This window comes from Sapajus apella, unplaced genomic scaffold, assembly GCF_009761245.1.
Source record: "Sapajus apella isolate SASKATOON/1434 unplaced genomic scaffold, GSC_monkey_1.0 scaffold143, whole genome shotgun sequence".
Lineage (NCBI taxonomy): Eukaryota > Metazoa > Chordata > Mammalia > Primates > Cebidae > Sapajus > Sapajus apella.
Window position 1 is genome coordinate 1,548,631 of NW_022437083.1, and position 19,529 is coordinate 1,568,159.

At 48.9% G+C, this 19,529-nt stretch overlaps 1 protein-coding gene across 12 annotated transcripts in view; it reads left to right on the plus strand.

The window, feature by feature from the left end:
- Positions 1-4,559, plus strand: part of TRAK1 (trafficking kinesin protein 1) — a 200,575-nt gene extending 196,016 nt beyond the window's left edge. For all 12 annotated transcript variants that reach the window (XM_032264176.1, XM_032264177.1, XM_032264169.1 and 9 more), the window contains one exon: positions 1,802-4,559. In XM_032264176.1, coding sequence (XP_032120067.1) covers positions 1,802-2,597 — 796 coding nt within the window. In that variant the 3' untranslated portion in view covers positions 2,598-4,559. The remainder of the gene's footprint in view (positions 1-1,801) is intronic.
- The last annotated feature ends 14,970 nt before the right edge of the window (positions 4,560-19,529 follow it).

Below are 19,529 nucleotides of genomic sequence, written 5' to 3' on the forward strand. Positions count from 1 at the left end.
CAAACAAAATGGAAACAGTCTCCCTCGGGATGGCCATGTCCACATGGTCTCAAGTCTGCGGCTTTTTGTCCTTTACTGAGGGCACATCAACATTTGTAAAACTCCAACCCTGCCTTTAGAAAAAATTCCACGTTTAGCCTTAGGAATCTGCTGTGGTTTCTAATCATGCTTCTCTGAGTGCCCCCAGCCCACCAGCATCCCCACCCCTGAGCTTGTGTGAGACGGGCCGTTCTGGGATGCCCACACCATGCCGACCTCCAGGGCTGAGGTCCCCTGCGTGTGGAGCCAGATGGTGCCGCTAGCTTGTACGTCGTTTTGAACCGTCTCCCATGAGGGAGGGGGACCCTTCTCTGCTCATTCCAAAGACCTGCCCCCAGATCGGGCCCTTTCCTTCCCTTTCCCTCCATTGGTGCCTTTCCCAGAATGCGTGGACTTCCTTACACCAGGCTGGGGAGAGAAGTCTCCATCCTCAGCTCTCAGGGACCACACAGCTGACCTGCTCCAAGGCGCACTGGCAGCCCCAGCAAAATCCTGGAGCCGGCGTGGACACCAGAGTGTTAGGAGGGCCGTGCGCCTTTGCCTCCTGGCTGCTTGTTGAGAAGCGGGGAGCGCCTGTTGGCTCTTGGTCGCTCATTTAGATGCAGTGCGGAGCTTCCTTGCCTGCTTGGCCTCCCCAGACCCTGTAGCAGCTGTTAAAAGAGAACCTCTCCCAGCTTTGCAGGGCGGCAGTGTCATAGCCAAGGACTTTATTGCCAATTGGAAGTTTCCCCAATACACCACAGTGGTGACTTACAGTACAGGCAGCACTGGTAATTCTTCACAGTCCCTAAGGAGAGCGAGTTATTAGGTTGGTGCAAAGGTAATTGCAATTATACATATGAAAAGAGAGAGAACCTTTCCTGCTTTTTAAGCAGACAGCAATGCATTTCCCACCGCTGCCCTTCCGGAAACTTTTCGGTCCTAAACGGTCTCCACGGCTGGATCTCAGCTGCTGGAACCAGTGAGTCCCCGGTGAGCACGAGCCGCATGAATGAACAGACCTTCCGCTTTCCTCGGTGCCTCGGGCTCCACACACTGCGGCGGGCCTTTCCCTGGGCAGCGTCGTCGATGGAGATCTGTTCATATGCGACGTGCCTCCCCCGACCCTCCAACTCCACTGGTTAGTGTGGATTTGGGCAGCATTTAAAGAGGGGTAAGGCAGCGTGGGACAGAGGCAGGAGCTCTGCACCCGGAGTCAGAGCCCACGGCCACAGCGGACCGAGGGGCACAGCCCGGCCTCAGCCCACGTGCTGTGGCCATCCTTGCCCTTCCTAAGATAAAGTGTCTCGTCTCCCGGAGTCCTGGCTCACGTCTTGCTTCAGGGAGAAGTAGGTACTAGGAAGGAGCACAGGAATCTGGGTAAATCTGGTGGGGAGAGAGTGCCTGTTTGCCAAAGGGCTTCTTTTCTTGTTCTCAGACGGATTTAGAGTCACTCAACTTGTGGTGTCCACCCAGCAGCCAGATGTGGCACCAAGTGAACCCCTAGCTCTGAGCCTGTTCCTTCAACTGCGGAGGCGACAGCTGGGCCCACCAGCCAGGGATGGGCAAAGGGGGTCACTGCAGCCTCCTGTTCACTGAAACATGCTCCCCTTGCAGGGTGAGAGGGAAGGGCAGATGTGGTCGGAGCCTTTGGGGACCTCCACTGGGGGAACCCTCCCATCGTGTCCTGGGCCTCCCCACACCCCCCGCAGGAGACTGGCTGCTGGCGCTTTCTGTGGAGCTCGTGGGCTTCTGGCGAATAACCTGTCGTCTCTCCTTCCAGCCTTAACTCAGCCCCAACTCCAGCTTGTGGCAGCGCCAGCCACTTGAAGTCCACGCCAGTGGCCACACCATGCACTCCACGGAGACTGAGTCTGGCTGAGTCCTTCACTAACACCCGTGAGTCCACGACCACCATGAGCACATCCCTGGGGCTCGTGTGGCTATTGAAGGAGCGGGGCATTTCTGCTGCCGTGTACGACCCCCAGAGCTGGGACAGAGCCGGCCGGGGCTCGCTGCTGCACTCCTACGCGCCCAAGATGGCCGTGATCCCCTCCACCCCGCCGAACTCGCCCATGCAGACACCCACATCCTCCCCGCCCTCCTTTGAATTCAAGTGCACGAGCCCCCCCTACGACACCTTCCTGGCGTCCAAGCCGGCCAGCTCCATCCTGAGGGAGGTGAGAGAAAAGAACGTCCGCAGCAGCGAGAGCCAGACCGACGTGTCGGTCTCCAACCTCAACCTCGTGGACAAAGTCAGAAGGCTCGGCGTGGCCAGAGTGGTGAACTCAGGGCGACCCCACATCCCCACCTTGACTGAGGAGCAGGGACCCCTCCTGTGTGGGCCCCCGGGGCCAGCGCCAGCCCTTGTCCCCAGAGGCCTGGTACCCGAGGGCCTGCCCCTGGGATGCCCCACTGTCACCAGTGCCATCGGCGGGCTACAGCTCAACAGTGGCATCCGGCGGAACCGCAGCTTCCCCACCATGGTGGGGTCCAGCATGCAGATGAAGGCCCCCGTGACTCTCACCTCAGGCATCTTGATGGGTGCTAAGCTCTCCAAACAAACTAGCTTACGGTGAGGACCGCAGGGGCCGCTTGCCCTGGAGGAGGTGACGTTCTCCTGCCTTGCGCCCTCCTCCCGCTCCGCTCCTCCCCGGGGCGCACTCCCTCCCGCTGCCCTTCTCTGTCCACCCCCTCCTGAGCTAGACAAATCAACCTCGTGCCTAAGGGAGGAAGAGTGGAAACTTTGTAAAATGTGTACATAGGACTTGGAGACCCCGTGTCCGCCCTGCTCCTTCAGATCCCACGGGAAACGCGTCTGCACTGTCATCACGCTCACGAAGACTTCACCTGTGCTCACGTGGGGGAAGGTGGGGTCCTTTCCTCTTTCCTTTTAGCAGCACTGAAACTCCCAAGTGTGTTCTTATCCTATGGATAGGAAACCGGTGAATTCTGTGGCTGGCACACCACGAGCTGTCACGCGGCACGGGTCATAACACCTCGCCTCACCCACCCTGTAAGGAGCCTAAGCAGCCTCCATCCTCAGCCACGTGTGGCTGACGTGGCTTTGCTGATCGGAGGGCTTTTCTTTTTATGGGTGGCCCAGCTTCTTGAAGACCTTCGCTGCTCCGCCTCAGTGGACAGTCGTTTCTTTTCTGAGGTGTGACCTTTTGTTTTCACGCCTTTCCCTTGAGGTCATCCTGTGTTTTGTGAGCAGCCGTCAGGCCCGATGTCCGACCTGAGAGAATGTATTTATGGTCCTGCTGCGTTGTTCAGCAGCCCGTCCGTGTTCTGTGTGATCTGTTTTATTTTTCCTTTTTTTAATATGCAGGGAAGTCATGGTACTGGTAGTGTATGTTGTCTGTGTGGTTCAAATATGCATTTCAAACACACCAAGCCGCTAAACAGATGGCAGCTTTTTCTGGGACCCGGTGTCACAACCAAATTGATGTAAGACCAGACCCAAGACACCTTTAACAATAGGATTAAAAGGAAAAAGGATAGGGGAGAAGCTTATTAAAGAAATCTGTCAACACCAATTTGTCACAAGCAGGCATAACAAACTGGTTTCAGGGACAACAAGGCTTGGGCATTCCGCTGGCTCCAGTGCCACCTCTGGAACCCGAGGCCGGCCGGGGTGCGGTCGCCGTGCGGTCTCCGATCACGCCATTCAGTGCCCACACGTTCTGCCTTCTTGTCTGACAGCAGCACACGGTCACAGCAGGTGTTTTCTTTCCCTCCAAAGCCTTTTTCTCCCCGTGCCACTTTTGACCCTTAGGAAAAGACACAGGTGCTTGCGAAGAGAACCAGGAGGCTGGTCCTGTTGCAGTCGCCGATTCGGTTTTAAACTTTTATTTATTATTTCTGTCTGCCGTGTTTTAAATACACATTCTCTTTCCTTCCAGTTCCAGTCATAGTGTGTCTGTGGCATCCCAGTCCAACCACATAACTTACTGATTCTAATGTGAGGGCTGCACTGTACATCATGGGGTCCCGTGACACCGTGCCCCAGACATTTATGGAAGGAAAACATCCCACATAAATGAAACTGTCACTCTGTGTCCTCCCCACCAGCAGAAGATGCATCCTTCCACTGAGTGAGGGTAACCTCATGCCCGCCAAGGATAAAGCCCCTAAGGAACAAGCTTCAGTCCCACGGTTTCAGACTATTTATTCTCTGAACACAAGAGTATCGGTTCATTGTTCTCAGCTGTCCTGACTGTTGTATGTGTGCACTCACTGCAAGTAACTTATATCTTTTTATTTGAATGTATTTTAAAGCAGTAGGTAGAATAACAAAGGAATATGAAAATCATAGACTGAACGGACCAGTTTATGTATTGAGAGAGAGGAGGCGTTCGTCATTGCCAGAAATATCATGTAAAAATTGGCAGTTCAGAGGTTGCAACATTTACTATAGTAAATAAACAGTCACCATTGTGCAACCACTACCAAAAAGTGTGTTGTAATGCATCAGAAATCAGCACAATTTCATTTGCTGATGAGTATCAATAAAATAAGTTCAAATGATGGAAACCACACTGGTATTCGGATTTGTATTTTGTTTTTATCTTTTCATCAAGGAGACGATCTCATTATGTAAGACTTGAAAGTGTTTAGCAGAAAATTAAATGAAAGGCGTATACTTTACATGCCATTACGTGCCTTCTTTCTTTCAACATGATGTACCTTAGACAACTTTCCAATCAGACTCTGAAGATGTCCCTCACTTTTCAGGGCTGTGTACTATTCCACTGAGTGTATATTCCCACTGTGAATATTTACATACCCTTATGAACCGTCCCTTACAGATGGTCACTGGGATAACTCATTTTGTTTTGTTTTGTTTTGTTTTTGAGACAAGATCTCACTCCATTGCCCAGGCTGCAGTGCAGTGGCACAAACATGACTCACTGCACCCTTGACCTCCTGGGCTCAAGTGATACTGCTGCCTCAGCCTCCCAAGTAGTTTGGACCATAGGTGTGTGCCATCATGCACAGCTAATTTTTATTTATTTTGTATTTTTTGTAGACGTGGGGCCTCACCATGTTGAAGTCCTGAGCTCAAGTGATCCTCCTGCCCCAGCCTCCCAAAGCACTGAGATAGGTGTGAGCCACTGTGCCTGGCATCACTGGGTTGATTCTAATCTTTTGCTGTCACAGTGCTACGGTGACAAACCTTGCATGTATGTGATCATCCCATATGTGAGCGCATCTGTGGAGTAAATTCCTAAATGGATGTTGCCAAACTGCCTTCCATAGCGTTGGGCTAAGAGACACCCAAGGACAGTGGAGGTCCACCAGATGGAGAAGAGTGAGGAGAACAGAAGGAGAAAACGTTCTGCCCCCTCAATGCTTGCAAGCGGTGAGATCAGGCAGACAAACGCTGCTGTCAGACGTGGTGTTGTGGGTCTGAAGTCAGGTGCTGACCATTTGGCGGCAGTGCGACCTTGGGTGAGCCATGCATCCTCTTTAGGTCCTCCATTTTTTTTTAACCTGTGACATGAAAACAGTAATGCACCTTAGAGTTAATAGTTGAGTAAATGTATTCTGAGTACCCCCCATGTGCCAGGTATCGCAGGTGCTGGGGCTGAGCAAGTGAGCCGGGCTCTGCTGTCACGGGGGGTGTGAGAACAACACAGGTGTAGAATAACAAGGGCTGCGCAGAGAATTAGAACAGGGCGTGTGAAGGAGTGGGTGGCTGCTTTGGATTGGACAGTCTGAGGAAGCCTCTCCAGGGAGGGCAATTGAGTGAAGCATGTGAGAGTTGGCATGGGCATTGCGGCACAGAGAGCAGCTGGTGTGAAGGTGCAGAGGCAGAAAAGCACTTTGTTGCCCTTGAGAACAGAGAGGAGGCCTGCGTGGCAGGGGCTGGTCGGATGCAGGAAGTGTGCTGGTGGCGGAAGTCATGGGGCTCAGCAGATGATTCATCTGATCCCCATTTCCCAGCCATTGCAGTCGGGCAGGTCACATGATTAGTTCTGACCAGTGGGCAATAAGCAGAGGAACATCCACATAGGACTCTGTGGCCTCTCTTTCAAACCACGTATTGAAGTGGTGGCGTCTCCATTATCCTGAGTCCTCAGGTGTGTGGACCACAGCTTCCTGCCAACCTGGTTGCCATGTAACCTGGAGGAGAAACAACTTTCTTGTTAAGCCAGTAGGATTTTTTGATAGTGCATTGGAATCCCAGATCTGGGGCCCAGGTACCTGTGTTGTAACAAGCCCTCAAGGTGATTCTGGTGTGCACCAAAGTCTGAGGCCCTCCGCACTAGACCAGGTGGAGTTTGGGTGGGGGTTCTGCTGTGCGAGGGGGTTCCCCTTTCCAGTCTCTCCTTGTCTCAGGGGCTCTGAGAAGGCAGGCAGCTGCAGCCCCTCTTACTTGAAGGGAAGAGAGAGAGAGTGGGTGGTTTAACTGCCCAGCAGGGGCAGAGGGAGGCTGAGCCTGGACCTGGGCTGCTAGGGTTTCCCAAGTGGGAAAGGCATTCCAATCAGAGGGAGGATGGAAAGGGGAGCCTGGAATGCATTCCTCTAAGCCCTTCCTTACAGCAGAAGGAAGGTCAATGACAGATACAGAAGGGACAGCAGAATCAGAAAAACAACCATTTTGCAGCCATAATACTAATTCAGACAACAATGGGTGTGAAAACCACGGGGTGAGAATCCGTTAAGCAGCAGGATATTTACACCTTCATATCTTCCCACAGAATTCTTGCTAATTTACAAAGCGGGGAAGATATCTTCGCAGTGGACACCTCTGTTGGGCAGTAGGCCACTTTAAACAAGTCATAAAATTTAACGTTACCCAAAATGGGACAAACTGCCGGAAGACACCTCCTGTTATGAGATGTATTGGGAGGGACACACGCCACGCCGTGCTGTTCTGCCACAAATGCAGAACCTGAATCATGAGGGTGACTAATCAAGGGACATTTATCATCTTATAAAACAATGTACCCGTCCCTTAAAAAATTGTCAGTGTCATTACAAAGAGTGAGAAACTGTTCTGGGTTAGAGGAGGCTGAAGGGACAAGCCAGCGAATGCGATTCGTGATCTGAATTGGCTGCTGGAGTGAAGACAATGCTGGGACAGTCGTCAGAGAAATCTGAACACACAGCATGTGTTTCTGAAATTGTACAGGTGTGAAGCTTCCTGAATTCAGTAATTGCACTGTGGATGTGGAAGGGCATGTCCTATTTCCCAGGAGCTAAAGGGTTAAGACCAAGGGGCTTGGTGTCTGCAATTCGCTTTGAAGTGTTTTCAGGAAAAGTAAAGAATAAAACTTAGAAAAAAAATTTAAAAAGTGGAGGAAAAAAGAGTTAATCTGAAAAGCCAGGAAGCCCTCTGATGCCCTCTACTGTCACACGTTCTGCAAACCTGGAAGGCATTCCCTGTCTCCTGAGTGTGACCGAAGGATGTTTACGGTAGTTTGGGGCGTCTTCCCTGTTCTGTGTCGAATTTCTTCATGTGTGTCCCAAGCCCTTCTCCCAGCCGAGGAAGGTCAACCAGAGGACACCATGGCCTAAGGGAGAAGTTGTCAAAGAGGCATTTGATGAGACCAGAAAACAAAGATAATAAAATTCTTGTTTTTCAAATATGAGGAAGGACAAAGCTGAGTGTACATTTTGGTGTGAGACCAAAGGTTTGGAAGGAAACTTGTGGAGCCAGTTTCTCTCTCTCTTTAAGAAAGAATATATTTTTAAATTGTTAAAGCATCGAGTTGGTGAAAGTTTCTCTTTCCGCGGCCTTCTCATCTGCCACTCCTGCGTGCCAAGCACAAAGGACAAGGACTTCACGCAGATGCTCCAGGCGGTGGGAGTTGGAGAGGGATGCCAGCGTTGAACGGGTGTGCGGGCCTTTCTCCTCTCCCTGTCTGTGGGCCACGACCAAGGTTATAGGAGAAGCCCCTGATGAGCTTGGGGCTCCAAGGACGGATGAACTCATTGCAGGGCCTGGGGAAGTGAGGATGTTCCAGGGCCCCTCCCCACGCCTCACCCCCATGGAAGGGTCCCCTCCCCATGCCTCACCCCCATTGCAGGGCCCCTCCCCGCGCCTCACCCCCATCGCAGGGCCCCTCCCCACACCTCACCCCATCGCAGGGCGGGGACCGCACGGAGCAGTGAGGAGGCAGAAACGGCCACGGAGGCATCTCCGTGGAGAAGTCCAGGAGATCCCGGAGTACCTGGCCTCAGGCAGATGTGGGCATCACTCCACACATTGCCTGGGAGCAGAGGGGCAGGTGCATCCAGAAGAGCCTTGCCAACAGGACAGAGGTGACGCCAGCCTCTCCCACAGCTCTGGCCAGAACCTAGATGCCACCTGAGGAGAAGCTGGTGGGGGAGGAAAGTCATGCTGAGCTACCTGAGTTGATTGGGAGCTTATAACAGGAATTACATCGAGATTTAGAAAAACAAAATGAAATTTTTTGTGCATCTGAGCTCACGGCTCGAAAACATCATATCCTAAAAGGTCTGTTTTTCCGCAGCCAGCAGAGGGCACTTGGAGACAGCAAAAGGCCCGAAGAACCCGCCCTAATCCAAATACCGGGTCAGGGGGGTTTGCTTTCCCTGAAATGCAGTTCAAGGCAGGCAGTTCTGCCTCCTGGAGTCCCAACATCCTCACTGCAAATAGAGCGCTTGTTTCTGGGGTGCCCAGGAAGAAGGCCTGGCCCCTCACATTCCAGAGCCCTCCTTGGGGCCAGGAGTCTGGTGTCCCTTCTGGAGCTTGGGGGTACTCGGGGCTACTGTGCTGGGGGTGGGGTGGGAGCGGTAGGGGTGCCATGCCAGATCCCCAAGGACTCTGTAGGTGGAGGATCTTCCCGCCCGATTCCGGGTTCCTCCGTCCCAATCTCCCCCTCGAGATGTCCCGGCTCAGTCAGATTCAGTTCCATGCTGCTCTGGGCAGATGGGAGTCCACACAGCCCCAGCCTTGTAAGGGCCTCCATCTGCATAGGCAGCAGGAGGGTCATGGAGACAGAGGAGGGGACCCTCTGTTTGGGGAGCTCAGGAGCCGCCTGAGGGAAGGCAGGAGCACCATCTCAGTTATCCGGGAGAACTGGAGGGAGGCCCTCCAGAACGAGGGAACAGCAGGTGCACAGCCTTTCATGCAAGGGAATGAATGAATCAGAGAATGAAGAGGAAAACACTTGCCCATCATCCTGCCGCACCCAGGAAGTAGGAAGGCAGTTTTAAAAAGAGCTCACAAAGCGTGCCCTGTATTAGGGTGCTTCTCGCCTTGTGAAATCAACCTGCTTCTTTCTAAGGCATCTTGTTAGAAAATATTTGGCTTTTTTTTCTGAAAACATCTGAAAGTGAGAGCCTTTTCTCCCTTTCTATTTCAGCCCGTAGTTCCTAAGTTCTGCAAAGCCACAGCACAGGGACTGAATCCAGGACCGAAGGACATGTTTGCTTGGCAGTACTTGGTCGTTCACCATGCCAAATGCCAGACTTTTAGGCCGATCCTACTTTGAAGTCCCAAAGAATTGAAAACCAGCGAGAGAAATCCACGCCTTCAGCTTAGACCAGCAGCCTCGGGGACCAGCAGCGCCGAGGCTCAGCAATGTCCATACGTCAATGTGACAAGACCCAGGGGCAGGAAGCAAGAGAGGGACCTGGGGCCCCCAGGAGCAAGGTGGGGCAGAATTCAGCAGGGTTTCCCAGGGCCAGGCAGCTGGTAACAGTGAGGGCTGTTGATAGAGGAGATTCTCGCCTGGCAGGCAAAGGTTTAGGCATGTCTTTTCAGAGAAGAAAGAACAGAATGGTGATGTGTTATTCCCCACACCTCAACTGCGTAAACCCACAGTCCTCCCTGGGGCCTCTGTCACCTGTGACGCTAAGGCCCCTCAGACCCCGACTCTCCTGATTATATGATTTCAAGCCAGTGGTAGCTTTTGCCACCCTTGGGCCACTAGCCTGTGACTGGACAAGAAATGCTACTGTGTGTTTCGCTGTTCTGGAGTTCCATAGAAACTATGGAAATGACCCACCAAGAAAGTGAGCTGCCTGGCTCAGGAACCCAGTCTGGCGGCACCCCAGCCCCACCAGCTGTAGTCCCGGCTCTGGTCCCACTCTGCCACTGCCCTCTCAAGGCCCGAGTCCTGACCCAGAGTGGCTGTTCACAGGGATGAAGGGGTCAGCTAATCAGCTGTGAACAGCCAGCCACAACGCTGGGGCTTTATGGATGCACAGAACCGTCCTTCCCAAATCTTAGTGGTGAAAGACTGGTGTGCTGTTTTTTAAAATCGTCTGTCCACCATGGGCCAATATTTTTATAAAATACAATAATAAAGAATTTCAGGAAAAATAAAATGCAATACAAAGAAGTATAAAACAAGCTGAATTTTTAAAATATTAGTTTCAATAGACATTAAATTACCTTTCAAGACCTGATGTGGTGGCTCACATCTATAATCCCAGCACTCTGGGAGGCCGAGGCTGGTGGATCACCTGAGGTCAGGAGTTTGAGACCATCCTGGCCAACATGGTGAAACCTCGTCTCTACTAAAAATACAAAATTAGCTGGGCATGGTGGCACATGCCTGTAATCTCAGTTACTTGGGAGGCTGAGACAGGAGAATCACTTGAACCTGGGAGGCAGAGGTTGCAGTGAGCCAAGATGGCGGATTGCTCTCCAGCCTGAACAACAAGAGTGAAACTCCTAAAAAAAAAATTACCTTTTAAAAATATGAGAACAAACAGGGAAATATACAAGAATTATGACGGTAGTGCATATTATTCATTGAAAGTGTGCATAGAGCATTTAACACAGAGATCCACTGTTATACTCAACCTCTGTCATTCTGCAGTTATAACTAAACAAAAACTTATGAGCGAAGCAGTGATTTGTTTATATTACATACATGCTGTCACTTTGAATATATATCAGTCATTTGGCTCTGGGACCCCAGTTCCTCTACTTCCAGTCTCTTCTGGCCTTCACCACCCTTCCACTTCTGCCAAGCTCTCCCGAAGCCACATCCTTGAACTTACCACCTGAAATCACTCAACTTCTGAAATTTAAAAATCAGTTGCCCCACTCTTTCACACAACCTCTTGGCACGTGCCTCTCTCAGTCAGAACATTCCCCACGCATTCTTAGACCTCACAGAAACAGCTAGTCCCCTGCCTCCTCTGCTTCTCTAGTTTGCCATTCGACTGCCCCCCACAATCTTCTTACCTTTTCTTCTATCCAGCCTAGACCATGGCCTATAATTTCAATACCTTTAATTCCTAAGTTTTATGGTCTACTGTTGCACTCAATTCTGGATCATTCACCTGTTCACCTCCTTCTTTCCTGACCAACCCAGGCTGCTGGCTTCCAGTGAAAACAGTGGGTATGGGAGCCCCAAGTGTGAGTGCCAAGTCTGTATTCTTCCACCTCAGCCGGGCCTTCAAGGAGGCCAGGGGCCCTGTTTCTCCAGTTAGCTGTCTCTCTTGTTCTCTACAGGCACGATCTCAAACCTTCCTCATTCCTCACTTTCTGCTTCATCTCTCCCTCTCTCTCTCTGTCTCAGTGAAAGATATTTGGCCTCTTTCCTAAAGAAAGCAGAAGCACCACACAGGAACTCTTCCAACTTCCTGTGCTCAAACCTGTAAGCCTGCTGCGGGCTCACTCACTGCTTTCTCTGTTCTGTCTGCTATAAAGAAGTTTGGCTTCTTCATTCCAATCCTGGCCCATTTCTCCACCAATAACATGGATCTCAGCGCCTCCCTCCCCCTGTGGGGCCTTATTTCTCCACTGTGCCCTCACTCACCTGTATTTTAAAACACATTCTTTAGGAGGAATTTCAAGAACAACATCACTGATGAATAGTGATGCAAAAATCCTCAAGAAAATACTAGCAAACTGAATTCAACAATGCATTAAAAAGGTCACTCATCGTGACCAAGTGAGATTTATCCCTGGGATACAAGGATGGTTCAACATACGCAAATCAATTAAGTGATACATATCATCAGTAGAACAAAGAATAAAAACCACATGATCATTTCAATTGATGCTGAAAAGGCATTTGATAAAGTTCCACATCTATTTATGATAAAAACCCTCAAAAACCAGGTTATTGAAGGAACATACCTCAACATAATAAAAGTCATATATGACAGATCCATAGCTGGTATCATACTGAGTGGGGGAAAACTGAAAGCCTGTCCTCTTAGCTGTGGAACACGACAAAGATGCCCATTGTCACCACTGTTATTCAACATAGTGCTGGAAGTCCTGGCTAGAGCAATCATACAAGAGAAAGAAATACAGGGCATTCAAATTGGAAAGCAAGAAGTCAAATTATCCTTGTTTGCAGATGATTTTATATTTGGAAACACCTAGGGATGCCAACAAAAACTGTTAAAACTGATAAATTTGGTAACGTTTTAGGATACAAAGTCAACATACAAAAATCAGCAGCATTTTTTTGTGCCAACAGTGAACAATCTGAAATAGAAATCAAGAAAGTAATCCCGTTTACAGTAGCCACAAATAAAATAAGACACCTAGGAATTAACCAAATAAGTGAAAGATTTCTACAATAAAAACCATAAAACACTGAGGTAAGTAATTGAAGAGAAGATAAAAAATTGAAGTATATTCCATGTTCATGGATTGGAAGAGTCAGTATTGTTAAAATGTCCATATACTACCCAAAGCAATCTACAGATTCAATGCAATCCCTACCAAAATACCAGTGACATTCTTCACAGAAATAGAAAAAAAAAATTCTAAAATTTATGTGGAAGCACAAAACACTCAGAAAAGCCACACCTATTCTAAGAACAAAACCGGAGGAATCACGTTACCTGATTTCAAATTACACTATAGTAACCAAAACAGCATGGTAGTGGCATAAAAACAGACACACAAACCAAACAGAATAAAGAATCCAGAATCAAATCCATACATCTACAGTGAGTTCATTTTTGACAAATGTGCTGAGAATGTACATTGAAGAAAAGGCAATCTTTCTGATAAATGGTGCTTGGGAAACTAGATATCCATATACAGAAGAATGAAACCAAACCCCTATCTCTCTCCATATACAGAAACAAAATCAAAATGGATTAAAAACTTAAATCTAAGACCTCAAACTATGAAACTCCTACAAGAAAACTCTCTAGAATATTGGACTGGGCAAAGATTGCTCCAGTAATGTCCCACAAACACATGCAACCAAAGCAGAAATAGACAAATGGGACCACATCAAGTTAAATAGCTTCTTCCCCACAGCAAAGGAAACAATCAACAGCGTGAAGAAACAGTCTACAGATTTCCAAACTATGCATCTGACAAGGAATCACCAGAATGTATAAGGAGCTTAGACAACTTCATAGGAAAAAACTCTAATAACCCAATTAAAAAATGGGCAAAAGATCTGAATAGACATTTCTCGAAAGAAGACATACAAATGGCAGACAGGTATATGAAAAGGTACTCAATATCATTGATCATCAGAGAAATGCAGATCAAAACTGCAATGAAATATATCCAAAAGTCAGGCAATAACAAACTCTGGCGGGGACGTGGAGAAAAGAAAATCTTTGTACACTGTTGGTGATAATGTAGATCAGTACAATTATTACGGAGAACAATGTGGAAGTTCCTCTAAAAACTAAAAATAGTGCTACCATACGATCCAACAGTCCTACTCCTAGGTAAACACTCAAAAGAAAGGAAACCAGTTTATCATAGAGATACCTGCACTCCCATGTTTACTGCAGCGTTATTCACAATAGCCAAGATTTGGAAGCAACCTAAGTGTCCATCAACAAACAAATGGATTTTAAAAACGTGGTACATATACACAACGGAGTATTATTCAGCCACAAAAAGAACCAGATCCAGTCATTTGCAACAACATGGATGGAACCAGAGGTCATTTTGTTAAGTGAAATAAGCCAGGCGCAGAAAGACAAACTTCGCATGTTCTCACTTGTTTGTGGGAGCTAAAAATTAAGACAATTGAACTCACAGAGATAGAGAATAGAAAGATGGTTGCCAGGGGCTGGGAAGGGTAGTGGCAGGTTGGGGCTGGAACGTGGGGATGGTTTATGTATACACAGAGTAGTTAGGAAGAATCAGCAAGATAGCACAACAGGGTGGCTGTAGTCAAAAGCAATTTAATTGTATAATTTTAAATAACTCAAAGAGTATAATTGGACTGTTTGTAACACAAAGGATGAATGCTTCAGGTGACGGATACCCCGTTTACCTGACGTGATTCTCACACATTGCATCCTGTACTCCATAAATAGATATACTCACTGTATACCCACAAAAATTTAAAAAGTTCAAACTTATATATATGAGTAATGTAATAAATGGGATATTCTTATGATCTGCATCAGTTAAGCCGGTGGAGTGATACCAGCTCACTGCAATCTCCGCCTCCTGGGTTCAAGCACTTCTCCCACTTCAGCCTCCAGAGTAGCTGGGACTACAGGCATGCACCACCACACCCCGCTTTTTAAAAACATTTTTAGTAGAGACAGGGTTTTACCAGTTTGGTCAGGATGGTCTCCTTCTCCTGATCTCATGATCCACCCGCCTCGGCCTCCCAAAGTGCTGGGATTACAGGTGTGAGCCACTGCGCCCGGCCAGTTAAGCCTCTTAAGTATAAACAGGAGAAACCTGCTCTAGATGGCTTAAGGAGAAAAAGGATTTATTAATGAAAAAATAATTAGATGACACACTCTCCCTAAAGACAGAGAAGCAGGCTTGGAAGCCTGGGAGGTATGAACATGCCCAAATCATATGAGCAGCTGACTCCGGGAGGGCACAGACAATGCAGCCCACATGACGGCTGGGGCCAGCTTCACAAGCCTGTGCTCCAGCTGCAGAAGAGGCTTGGGAAAAAGTTTCTGGTTCCTACTTTGGGGAGGTAGAAAATTCCGAAACAGAAGAAGGGTATTTAAAGGTGCTGCATAGACAAGAAGAATGTTGAATGTCCACCACCGTCCACCCCTTGGCTGTTTAACACCTAATTGTACTCTTCTTCCTTACTTCAAACCATTTCCATGTAGCACAATACAGCTATCCATCACACAAACAAAAGAAAATGCAGGACATTCTCCAAAGGGAGGTTCAGGATCTACAGAAGAAAGAGGTTCAGGCTTCGTCCTCTTCCACCATGACCCTGTCTTGATGTGCCGAAACCTGTGGAGCACTGGTGTGGTCAGCACGGCAACACAGCCCGAGTTAAAAAGCAAGGGGAGACCAGCTGCGCCCATCATTACGGTACGTCTCTTATCTCCAAATTCACTGTCTCATGCCCTCCTGGAGCTGGAACCGCACCTCACTTCCGTGTCGGATGCTGCTCATAGGGACATCGCTGGGGGCTGGAGGAGAGAGAGGAGACATGTTTCTTCCCGTCTGTGTGCTGTCCCCGTCAGTGTCCTCCCAGAAACTTCTTCACCCAGCAGCCTTTGGTTCCCGTCTGTAGTTTCCCCTCATTCCTAGAGCGTGCCTTATCACACCGTCCCCCTGCCCGGCTGCGTGACAGCAGCCAGGTAACACGCTCGCCTCGGAGGTTTGGGCTCCTCTAAGCTTCTCAACGTACCAGTCACAACCTATCCGCTGGGCTCCTCCAGCCCCAGGAGGCAAGGCCTCCGATCCCTGCCACTGCAAGTGCTGCTTTTGTGTTGCCTCAATGCTGCTTTTTCCGTCTTCCAACACCAGTTTACATAGGTCCCTGTACTCCCTGGGCTGGACAAAGCAGCGTGGTAGTCCTTGCTACTGATTAGTGGTTGTGACTTCACTCCTCCACCACCTATCTCCTTTGTCCTCAGCTGCTCAGAATTCTTTACTCAGTGGGAGGAATACAAATTTCCATTTCACGAAGATCTGAACCATAGGTGTCCACGCATGTGTGAGCTTGCAGGGAACAAGGAAGGGATAGTGAAGCAAGGAAATAGTCATTTCCAAGTGTGACCTCATGACCTGTGCATCACCGTGATCACGTATGTAAACTGGAGGGCGGAAGTGGGAAGACTGGTGAGGAGGTTTTTCGGTAGTGCAGCGGAGGGAGATTCAGGGCCCAGACCACGGCAGCAACAGTGAACGTGATGGAAGAGGGTGGATTCTGAACACACTGTGAAGTGAAGCCAACAAGTTATGCTGATGGATTAGATGAAAGGTGCACAGGGCAGGGAGGAGTCAAGGACTGTTCCACGGATTTGGGTCTGAGCGACGGGAAGGATGGAGCCGCCATTGGCTGAGTTGGGGAGGGCACTAGGTAGAGGAAATTTGAGGGAAAGTCAGGAGTTCGTTTGGCTATACTGAGATTGAGGGGCCTGTTAGCCATCCGCGTGAAAATGATCCCTGCATCTTTGCCTTTGGACCAGATCTCTCGCCCCCACTAGAGTGAGAACGCGCTGGAGTCAGTCCCTGTGTCTCCCGTTTCAGCGTCTTTAGTGCTCAGCACACTGCCTGGGCCAAGATCATTTCAGTAAATAGCTTTTGAATAAATGAATAAATGAATGAAAAAAACAAACGAACAACTTTTACCACATAGGCCAAAGTTTGTCTAATCCAGGTTCCATCCCCACCTTTCTTTTCCAGAGAGAATGAGACAACCGTTTTATTCTGCACACTGTGGCCAGTGTTCACTGGAAACCTGTCTAGTTGGTTTATGAGTTGTCGATGAAATCTTTCTTCCTTGAAGTGGAGAAATCCCTCAGAGATACCAGAGCCTTCCTCCCTCCTGTTACAAGCATGTGTCAGCCCGCATTCAGCTGCAGATTTGTTCAGACTAGAAGACAGGGCTTTGACCATGGTCTCGGGTCTGGGAGAGTCCGAGGGCACGGCATTGCAGAAGGTGCCTCCTCTTCTCTCCTTCCCTGTACATGGCTGTGTTTTTTGTGTTGTGCCTTCTCATAGGAAACTTGAGGTGGACCCAGCAGAGTTTCCCTTGGAGCTTCTCTTTCTGTCCAAGTTCAAATCCCAGTACTTACAGAGCCCCAATTCAGTACTTCTGATAGGAAGCAAAAGTAGGGTTCGTCCTCTCCCCCGTGCCCAGTATAGACCAGGAGGCATTCATTTGGATGGTTTCACCCTAATTTAGCCACAGTTAGGGCTCCTGCGTCAGGGGCCTCTGTAGTACACTGCCTGTCTCCCTGCACCCTGACCTCTGGTGTCACCTCCTTCCAGGAGCCTTTCTTAACTCCCAGTTTTGGTTTATCAGGCATTGCCATGCAGAGAGAAACGCAGGAGGTGAAGGGGAAGGTGGGGCGTTGATCTGCTGTTAACAAACTTCTGTATTTTGTTTTTATGTCCAAAATACATGATTACATGTACTGGATGAAACAGCATTTTTGCTTCTTTGGAATTGTTTTTTTCTTTCTGTTTTTCTTCACTCAAATCTGGAAAGCATAAGGTGCTCACTAATTAGAGGTAACCATAGTTACCAAATTGTCTTCAAAATACCCCTAAGAGTTCCTTTTCATTTTTTCAGCTCTTATTCTACAAAAGGCATTCCAAGTGTCAGTCTTCTTTGTTCTCTTTTCATTTTCATGGGCCCATTTTCGAAATCTGGGAGCCTTTTGGCAGCTCTGTTAAAAGTAAAACAATAAAATAAACCACAGACTCTTAGAAAATAGTTCCATGCCCCAAAGTATCTGGTTTTAAAATTTCAGCTGACTGGGTGGCAGGAAGAAGTCAATCAGAACCTTGCAGGTTTCAATGTGTATACAGTAGTCCCCTATTCTCTGCAATTGAGCTTTCTGTGATTTCAGTGACCCATGGTCAACCGTGGTCTGAGGACATTGAAAGGAGAATCCAAGAAATAAACAACTCATAAGTTTTAAATTGAGCAATGTTTTGCATAGTGGAATGAAACCTTGTGCCCGCCTGCTCCGTCCTGCCTGGGAAATGATCCTCTCTTTGTCCAGTGAGACCCATGTCTATATGCCACCCACTCATTAGTTACTCAGTAGCTGTTTCTGTTATCAGATCTGAAAAACAGGATCTCTAAGGCTCAACACCATCCGCAGTTTCACACATCCACTGGGTGTCTTGGAATGCATCCCCCACGGATGAGGATGAAATACTGCACAGCTAAAACCCTCAACAGAGAGAAGTTGGTGCCAATTTCCACTTGAGGGTGCTGTCGTCTTCTGTAAGGGTAGAACTGACTGAATTTTTCCAGGTAGGTTAGTTACTGCATATGAAAAACTTCACTGACACCCGGGTTTCATTCGGTAGGAAAATCTCTGGAGATTTTCCAAAGCCAGAAGCGTCTTGGAAATCATATACATGAAAGAATCCAAAATTAAGATAAATAAAACACCCATTCTTAGAGAAGAGCCTGATGCCTGAACTACTGAGTCTTTTTTTTTTTTTTTTTTTTTTTTTTTTGGAGTCTCTATTGCCCAGGCTGGGTGTAGTGGCACGATCTCAGCTCACTGCAAGCTCCACCTCCTGGGTTCAAGCGATTCTCCTGCCTCAGCCTCCCGAGTAGCTGAGACTACAGGCACGCACCACCACACCCAGTTAATTTTTTGTATTTTTAGTAGAGGCGGGGTGTCATCATGTTAGCCAGGATGGTCTCGATCTTCTGACCTTGTGATCCGCCTGACTCGGCCTCCCAAAGTGCTGGGATTACAGGCATGAGTCACTGCACCCAGCTGAATTACTGGGTCTTAACATTTCAGTAACTCTTGACATAATATTTCATCAAGATACTAGAGTTCCCGCAGAAATTGCCAGGCCCTGGCAAGCTGAGAAAAGGCAGGGGCAGGCCCTGAAGGCTGTGGCTGGTGTCTTTCTCAAAGGTAGGTGGCAGGTGGACAGACACAGAAGTCTAGGTGGGCACAGCTGGACCTAATTGCTCAGATTGGGCTGAGGTCTTGGGTGAATGGCAGGAGGGAGAGAAGCCAAAGAAAAGGGGAAAAAGGGGCCGGGCACGGTGGCTCACACCTGTAATCCCAGCACTTTGGGAGGCCGAGGTGGGCGGATGATTAGGTTGGGCGATCGAGACCATCCTGGCCAACGTGGTGAAACCCTGTCTCTACTAAAATGCAAAAAATTAGCCAGGTGGGTGGCACTCACTAGTAGTCCCAGCTACTCAGGAGGCCGAGGCAGGGGAATCGCTTGAACCCAGGAGGCGGAGGTTGCAGTGAGCTGAGATTGCGCCACTGCACTTCAGCCTGGCAACAAAGGAAGACTCTGTCTCAGAAAGAAAAAGAAAAAAAAAAGAGAGAGAGAGAAAGGAGGGGAGTGGACAGAAGATCAAAGCAAAGACCCCAAGAGGGGGTGAATCAGGGTAGGAGAGGCTTCAGCCAGGGCTTGGAGGGACGAACTTGGGCCAGAGGCTGGAGAGGCAGGAAGGAGCTGGCCACAGAAAGACCTAATGATCCAAGAGGCAAGCTGCGTAGCTGGGGCTGAGCGGTACCCACACGGTTACCTTTTGGAAATGGTTGGTGTCAATCTCCCCTGAGCTGGGGCTGCAAATATCACACAAATGTGTGAGCTGGCCTGTCTAGAGGGGCAGCCAAGTGTTGGCCTCCACGTTGTCATTATG